The sequence below is a fragment of the Zeugodacus cucurbitae genome, chromosome 6 (assembly GCF_028554725.1).
Source record: "Zeugodacus cucurbitae isolate PBARC_wt_2022May chromosome 6, idZeuCucr1.2, whole genome shotgun sequence".
Classification (NCBI taxonomy): domain Eukaryota; kingdom Metazoa; phylum Arthropoda; class Insecta; order Diptera; family Tephritidae; genus Zeugodacus; species Zeugodacus cucurbitae.
Genome location: NC_071671.1, coordinates 4,745,094 through 4,752,910, shown reverse-complemented (window position 1 = coordinate 4,752,910; position 7,817 = coordinate 4,745,094). Strand labels below are relative to the sequence as shown.

At 35.6% G+C, this 7,817-nt stretch overlaps 3 protein-coding genes across 3 annotated transcripts; 1 reads left to right on the top strand and 2 right to left on the bottom strand.

Annotated features, from left to right (window-relative positions):
- The first annotated feature begins 1,167 nt into the window (after window positions 1-1,167).
- LOC105211263 (general odorant-binding protein 56h-like) lies at window positions 1,168-1,801 on the top strand. Its single transcript, XM_011182609.3, has 2 exons — window positions 1,168-1,288; window positions 1,345-1,801. Exons 1-2 carry the CDS (start codon window positions 1,235-1,237, stop codon window positions 1,702-1,704), a joined length of 414 nt encoding a protein of 137 aa, XP_011180911.1. The 5' UTR covers window positions 1,168-1,234; the 3' UTR covers window positions 1,705-1,801.
- Window positions 1,802-4,912: 3,111 nt separating this feature from the next.
- LOC128922492 (general odorant-binding protein 56h-like) lies at window positions 4,913-5,603 on the bottom strand. Its single transcript, XM_054233136.1, has 2 exons — window positions 5,413-5,603; window positions 4,913-5,347 (listed from the first exon to the last, which is right to left on the bottom strand). The coding sequence occupies exons 1-2, from the start codon at window positions 5,464-5,466 to the stop codon at window positions 4,988-4,990; spliced, it is 414 nt and encodes a 137-aa protein (XP_054089111.1). The 5' UTR covers window positions 5,467-5,603; the 3' UTR covers window positions 4,913-4,987.
- A 1,095-nt stretch (window positions 5,604-6,698) lies between these two features.
- LOC105211191 (general odorant-binding protein 56d) lies at window positions 6,699-7,332 on the bottom strand. Its single transcript, XM_011182526.3, has 2 exons — window positions 7,221-7,332; window positions 6,699-7,126 (listed from the first exon to the last, which is right to left on the bottom strand). Exons 1-2 carry the CDS (start codon window positions 7,269-7,271, stop codon window positions 6,770-6,772), a joined length of 408 nt encoding a protein of 135 aa, XP_011180828.2. The 5' UTR covers window positions 7,272-7,332; the 3' UTR covers window positions 6,699-6,769.
- Between the last annotated feature and the right edge of the window lie 485 nt (window positions 7,333-7,817).

Below are 7,817 nucleotides of genomic sequence, written 5' to 3'. Positions count from 1 at the left end.
TAAATAGAAGAAATACCTTTTGTTTTTACATATGGACATACTATTGTACTTCTTTGACCTTTGAGAGTGTGGCATATGATAGTTTGATGTTCTACCACTTAGCTTTGATATTGTATAGCCGGTCTTGTTTGAGAGAAGTCATCATCACTTTAATGAATACCTAGAAACTCGTATATTTATATCTATTTAATATAAGATCGGATCGAAAACTTCATTTCAGGATATATTCTTGTACAACCAAACCAAGTTCTCTCAGATCGACAATAATGATCTCACTGAGAAGATATATTTTTCTTTGATATAATCTATTGCGACGAACACATTATTTAAGAATGTTACTGTTTGACTGCTCTCTTCAGGGATAGTTGATCTAGCAAGTTTAGATAACATCAACATTATACCCGTTAAGACTATCTAAGAACTAGATCTCACAATTATGGGTAGTTATAGGACTCTTACAGTCTTCGAATGAACTAAATTTTCTCCAATTTATACTACAGAGTTTAGTTCTTCAGGTTAAATCAAGTCAATATTGATAATATTCGGTAAATAATCTATTTAATGCTTCGGTGAAATAGCCTTCTGTCTCAGAAGCCATTATACTGTTTTCTTCTTCTTCTTAAATCACTATTATCTCTTTCTACTTAACCATATAAGCATTAACTCGGCCGTTTACTTTCAAATACCCTATTAGACTCCTTTACCCAAAACCATTTTTTCAGAATTTTCATATTTTTTGCCATGAAATAAATAGTTTCTCAAAAGCTTAAAGATTCGAGAAACATGAAGCTAGGGTGAGGAATATTCAATGTATAACATATAGATTTCAGGCAACTACCAATATTATGACATCTCAAAAATTGTTTAATTAACTTTCAATAAAAAACTATTAGCAGGTGAAATTAGTAAATAATATTGAACAAATTAGCTCCCATTAGAGGAGGTTTACAAACAAAAACTATGGTAATTGATAAATTACACAATAATTACAATGCCGAATTTCAGTTAATTTCAATATTTTTTATAATAAATCGTATGTAAAACTTGTATAAAAAGTGCATCATTGAAACGTGAAATCACACTAATCTGACCAATTAAAACAAAAAATAGTAAAACAAAGTCAGTCGAGTTTAAATAATTCGACTATAAATGCGTCGATCCTCTGCAGTTAGTTCATTAGCATTCTAATATCTCTATCACCTACAGTTCGATTAGGAAACACTGTGCAGTAATAATGAAAGCTCTGTTCATTTTGGTTATACTGACCGTTTTCGGTAGCATCACTATGGTAAGACCCGACTTCCTTACATTAGGTCGATAACTAACTTTCAATTACTCTTGAAGCAACAATATAGCAGACGGGAGCTGATAAATATATACGAATTGGCCTGCATGGCTGATACAAATGTGACTGAATCGGAATTTAGAAAATTCATTACCAATGGCATGAAAGCTAATGAAGCCACCTCGGACATAAAATGTATGATAATGTGTGTGATGGAGAAAAGGGGTATCTTAAAGAAGGGTACTTTCGATACTGAGAGGGCCTATAAGGAAATTATGATAGTTGGAGAATTGAAGGGACACGAAGACGAAATCAAAGAAGCAGTTCATAATTGTAAGGCTGAGAAGGGTTGCCATGATTGTGATACCGCTTTCAAGATTACCATGTGTCTACAGGAATTTAGTTCTCGCAATAAATAATCTTAAACAAATATCTTAAATGCAAACTAAGAAATTGTTGGTATGCATATATTTTAATCTGATTTTGGTGATGGTTGTTAAAATAAAATAAATATATATAAATATCGGCTAATTGTGTGGTTACCTATTTTTTTTTAAGAATTTGATATTTTTGAGACTCGGATTTTTTCCATTAAATAAATATTGTATGCTGCTGTTCAATGAACATGTCTGTTAGTTTTTTAGTTGAAAAAAAATTTATTGAACACTACACAAATATTTGTTTAAAGACATCAATATTGTCGAATCTAATTTTTTTTTTTCAATAAATTGATCCGAGTTTTTCTCATTATTATTTGCATTTTTTGTTAATTTAAAGATATTGCTCAAGCGCATAAATTTTCAAGCATCATCAGGCCCTAAGTATTGACCAAGCAACGAACTTGCTCATTATTTATATTTTCTGCAAACTTCCTGGTTGCAAATGCATACGCTATGAGTGGCTTTTTTGTGGCGGCTGTCAATCGAAATGGCTTGATTTGAAAAGTTCAACTGATAGGCAAGTGCATATTAATAAATAAAAAGCCAAGCCTTTGAAGAGCCAGAAGAAATAAAGCAAAATAAAAGAACACAGAAAAAGTCAGCAAGAGCCAGAGAGAATTCACAGCAAAATCTGCAAAAAAAAACTGCAAGCCGCCGAAGTTTTTGCAAACACTCAAAGCGCGCCAAGTAATACAAGATAAACGAAGAGTTCTGATGATATGGCGGCGAGGCAAGCGAAAAAAATACAAAAATAACAAAAACAATGAACCCATAACTCAAGTGACACTTTTCAACTTGACTGCATTTCATCATTGCCAATACGCGTGGTGTACGAGATTTCGAAGGCAATAACAGTGGCTGCCACAACAAATGCCTATCGAAGGCATGGCATACCTCAGTTATTTGTATGCTGAGTCTATATGCGCTACAACTAACTAACTAACAACGAGGACAATATTCAAATTGGCTTGAGCATATTGTTAACTAAGGCGGATCCAAATGGAGGAAGCGACAAAAAAGGTTGCACGGTCACAAACAGCGAGCCATCATATACCCTTTGCTCAGAGACTACAGCCAAACAAACAGGCTCCAAAACCATCGCTAATCCAAGCATGCAGTCAGCCTGTCATACAAACGACTCTAGTATAAGGATCAAGTGCACTTGGCCTGTCATTTGGCTTTGCCATCGCGCATTTCCATTTTCAACTTTCAAGTTCAACGCCATCTCCATCGCCGCTGACGACGTCAGCTCGTCATCACCATCTGTATCTGCATCGGCATCGGCATCTTGCGGCGCGTCAGCGGCTATCGGCGCTATCTCCAGCGCAGCGCATCAGTTTCAAGCTCCATATTTTCATCTTCCTTTTTCTCGCAAAATTTGCATCTCCCACAAGCTTGCCGCGTCTTTTATACTCCATTTCGTATTCAAAACCAATGCTCCTTTCGAAAAAATAAAATATCTTTGAGTTTTATCTTTAGCTTTGTGCCGTGCCTTGCTTTGCATGCCATCGCGGTTCACATGATGGTTGATGATGAGTTGACGCGCATATTGAGCGTGTTTGGCTCAAGACGTAAGCGTACTTTTTTATGCAAATTGATAGTTGCCACTGGAGCTACTACCGGCGCTGCTGCTGCCAGGTTTGTGCGACCCTGCCTTGGCAGCTCTTGCTATTTGTTGCAGATTTTTTCCGTTAGTGCACTTAATGCCATCACTTTGCAATGGCTACCGGCTACTTGCTACTTGTGTACTCCGAAATTTATAAAAACTGTCATTTGTGGCAGCGTTGAAATGTGACCGCTAGCGGTTGAAAATTTGAATTTCTCAGCTTCACTTAAATATTCTCAAACTACCGTCTGTCATTTTTTATTTGCTAGCCCATCCTTGGCGTCTTCCTGTGATTTTGTCATCAACCTGATGTTGTTACGCGTTCATTGAACTCATACACTTGCGCTTGCGTGCCCCTGCCGCATTCGCCTGTGTCATGTTGCATGCTACGCGCCCTCATCGTTTGTTGCCATCTAACTATCATATATTTACATACAAACGAATACCGGACACTTTTTTTGGGTGTGATTTATGTGGCGCATCTCCTGCAACGCTGAAGAACACTTTGACTCTAAGAAAACAATAGCACTTCTTGAAATGCGCTCACTCCTAAATGCTTATCCCGCTTGGGGTAGTGAAGTCAAAGCATGTTTTGCTTATCGTCTTCACTGCCACTCACACATATTTATGCCTTATGTAAGTTGTGACAGTGTCCCACTTGTGAGTCGCCGTGTCGATGTCGAAACAATTTTGATTTATTAGTGAAAATTCTTTAGATCGCTTGTCATTTTCTTTGGAACTGTTGGAAAAGGATTGTCTTAACTTGACATGTATTCACATGCGCTCACCATAACAATGAGGCCAGCTTCTCTACAGGCCGCAAGCATATCGCGTTGACCTTTACAAGTGACAGTGGAGTTTTTATAATTATCTTGATAATCATTTCTTGCTTATTCATGGTTTTACATGTCTCTTCTATCCTTCGTTGTACCCACAATCACTATTAGATTTGACAAATGATTACAATAGTGTCCACGTATTGTCACTAGGCATATTTATTTTATTTCACCATGCCTCTTGTTATTGTTGTTGTCTTTTTTATTCTTCTAATCATGTATTTCAAGCATGATTGGTTGGTTTTAATTAGTGGCAACATGAGAACTGCTTGTCAACAATTTATGAGTTCTAAAGCTTGAGTTAGAGAAGATCGATGTGACCTTCAGTTGACTTGTGTGCTCTATTAGAATTCATGGAAGTGCTTTGTTCGCTGATAAGTTGATTTCCTGGTGTGAGTGCTTCCAAAGAAAGTTTTCATATCCAGTCTTAACAAGTGAAATCAGTGTAGTTCTAGTTCTAGTCTAGGAATTTTCGAAAGAAATCAAGCTCGGAGACTATACATTATCCACTTGTTGGAGTTTAGATTCAGTTAAATTACACAAGCATCTTCCCCATTTTTTAGTACATTGTCGCAGGACCGAACTAGATTATCAGAGATCTATACACAAAAACTATGAAGCTTAAAGTCATATTTTAGAACTTGGTGACTCGATGAGAAAGCATATGTTTTTCACTCAATATTCGGCAAGCCTCTACAACGTCGATTTCTTTAAATAATTTATTTATTTATCTAATATATGTATACTTTTTACAATTATCACCAACACCTCAAGAAAATATATACCCAAAAGTTTCTTAGTTTAAAATAAAAATATGTGTTTAAGATGAGTGTTTACGCGATTTAAATTCCAGTAGACACATGGTAATCTTGAAAGCGGTGTCACATTCATTGACGCCCTTCTCAGTTTTACAACCATTAACTGATTTTTTGATATCGTCTTCTCGTCCTTTCATTTCTGGTAAGCTCGTCATTTCTTGAATGGCTCTTGTAGCGTTATAAACACCGTTATTGAACATACCCTGCTTCTCCATCATACACTTCATCATACACTTTAACTTCAGATTAGCTTCACTGGCTTTTATACCATTAGTAAGAAATTTTCTTAACTCCGATTCGGTCACATTCGTTTCAAACATGCAGAGCATTTCGATTTGTTCTATAGCTTCGCGTGCGGTACTCTATAATGAAAGTAGTATTTGAAGAGTTAGTTATCGACCTTATAATTCATGAATGAAAGTCTTACCACAGTGTAACTATCGAAAGCTGCCAGTATAAATAAAATAATTAATGCTTTCATATTCTAAGCGCTGTGTTCTCTCATCGAGTTGTTACGGATATCAAAATAAGAATGCTACTGAACCGACGCAGAAGAGCCGAGGCATTTATAATCGAATAAATGAAATTTTTATTTTTACTAATTTGAATTAGAATTTCATGGTCTGATTACTGCGCTTTCACGTTTCATTACTGCCGCTTTTTACACAAATCTGTATTACTTTTGTTATAAACAAATTTATTGAAATCAACTGAAATTCGACATAGTAATTATTGTGTAATTTATCCATTATGATAGTTTTTGTCAGTAAATTTCCTCTAATGTGTGCTAATTTGTCCACTTTTGTTTATTAATTTCACCTGCTAACAATTTGTTATTGACAATTATTTAATTGTTTTATAGATGTCACGTAGAAAATGAAATCACAAGCTAAGTAGACATAATTATTTATATTTTTGACAAAACTAAATCATGTTTACCATTAGCTTTGGTATTGCGGCTGAGACTTTTTGTAAGAAGTCGTACCGGGTTAAATCTGGAGAATAAAGTGAGAATATTTAGTATAATTCGACCAACTCTTCTAAATAGGCCATGTGTCATGTTCTTGGCATCTATGGGACTCCCGGAAAACGATGCCCATTTTCATTCTATTGGACAAGAGAATTAGGACATTATGCAGAACGAGTTTGAGTCCATTTGTTCGACCTTGGTGTACACCCGTAAATTCAAGTTTAATTGACAATTTCGATCATATACCCCTAAGTCACTGCTGCGGCCATTTAGTTCCGGAGTATAGTATATAGTATAGTATAGGTACAGCCATACCGTATATATTTCGATTCGCAAAGTGCGTGGAATGAATTCATCTTACATCCTTTTCAACTTCACTTCAGAAGTCGTTATATATTAACCAATCAGATATGGTTTTCCAGCTCAGTTCACTCATAGTCAACATAGTCTTACCATGTGATCTAAACCTAAATCTGGCCAACTTGCAGCCCCATTTCTTGGTAGGATTTGGTTAGTATAATAGGAACCTATATATTCGGTAGGTTCTTCGCAACTAGGCTTTCTTACTTGTCGTGAAGGTGTTTTTAGGTGAGAAAATCTGGCTACAAAACTGTTCATTGTTTATTACTATTAATTAAATATTAAACTATTAATCCTTGAGTCGGTTAAATTACTATATCCTATGGTAAACTCTCGAAAGGTTTCTAAAGTGAGCGTTTGCCTATACCACCAATGAACCATAATTTACAACAATAAATTTCATGCTATTTATTTATGCTATTATTTATTCCATTTATTTACATAACTCTTTTGATCAAACAGCAAACATTGGCAGTTCGGACTTAACAAAACATGTAACAATCTGATAGGCAGTATCACAAGGATCGGCACCCTTCATTTGATTACACTTCTGTATGGTCTGTTTAATGGTTTCCACATTCGCTTGCTGGTCCTTATTATGTTCTTTAAAGAATTTAGCGGCCAAGGCTTCGTCGAGCATGTTGTTTTTATAGAAGCCGAGTTTTTCAATGACACACTTCATGTGACACTTAATGGGATTAGTAGCCTTGGCAGGATCCATTTTGCTGTCAATGAATTGCTTCAACTCTGTATTGGTAACACCATGCTCTTTGTTGCAAATCTCTACGTACTCCTTCGCCGTCATTTGCGCCTGTTAAGGATGAAAGTAAATATTTGTAGTAAGATATTTTTATGACAGGATATTCGTTGTCGAGTCCTTAAGATATATAAATTTAGATATATACCTGTGCGGCCACCAAAAGCGCGGCTATGAAATAAAGTGAAATTGTCCTCATTGTTCTGACACGATTCAATTGAAACTGTAAACAAACTGTACGGATTGTGGCGCTGTGACATGTTTTTATACAAAATTTGGTAATTGCTCGAGTTAATTTGGTAATTTTAGTAAGTTCGGCGTAACTAATTTCGGCAGCAAGTTAATTGCACAAAATTAAAATCTTTGCCTGTTTTTATTCGTTTTGTCAATCGTTATTTTATTGACAATAAATAATATTTCCATAATTTGATGCATGGTTAGTAGGAAATATAGTGAGCTAAAAAACTTCGAAACAAAACTGTGTGGTTTATTTGATGGATGTCGTCCGGTAATTACAAAACTGCAGGGAGAAAAAGCTCTTCAATTAATAATTATAATAAATACATATTATAGTAAGGACCACAAGATTCCGTACGGCACCATTTTCAGTGGTCAAATGATATAGCGAAAGGCCTGAGTGTTTTGCATATATATATTGTCTGGAACTGAGTGCGAGTTCGGATTTTCGTCACTTCATTTAAAGACTACTGTATATAATAGATCGGTAGGCTGACAGCTGTCCAGG

Coding starts and splice junctions, on each gene's coding strand:
- LOC128922492 (XM_054233136.1), bottom strand. CDS start 5,466: ATGAAAGCATTAATTATTTTATTTATACTGGCAGCTTTCGATAGTTAC. Junction 5,348..5,412: donor CTTTCGATAGTTACACTGTG/GTAAGACTTTCA, acceptor CTTTCATTATAG/AGTACCGCACGCGAAGCTAT.
- LOC105211263 (XM_011182609.3), top strand. CDS start 1,235: ATGAAAGCTCTGTTCATTTTGGTTATACTGACCGTTTTCGGTAGCATC. Junction 1,289..1,344: donor TTTTCGGTAGCATCACTATG/GTAAGACCCGAC, acceptor TTACTCTTGAAG/CAACAATATAGCAGACGGGA.
- LOC105211191 (XM_011182526.3), bottom strand. CDS start 7,271: ATGAGGACAATTTCACTTTATTTCATAGCCGCGCTTTTGGTGGCCGCA. Junction 7,127..7,220: donor CGCTTTTGGTGGCCGCACAG/GTATATATCTAA, acceptor CATCCTTAACAG/GCGCAAATGACGGCGAAGGA.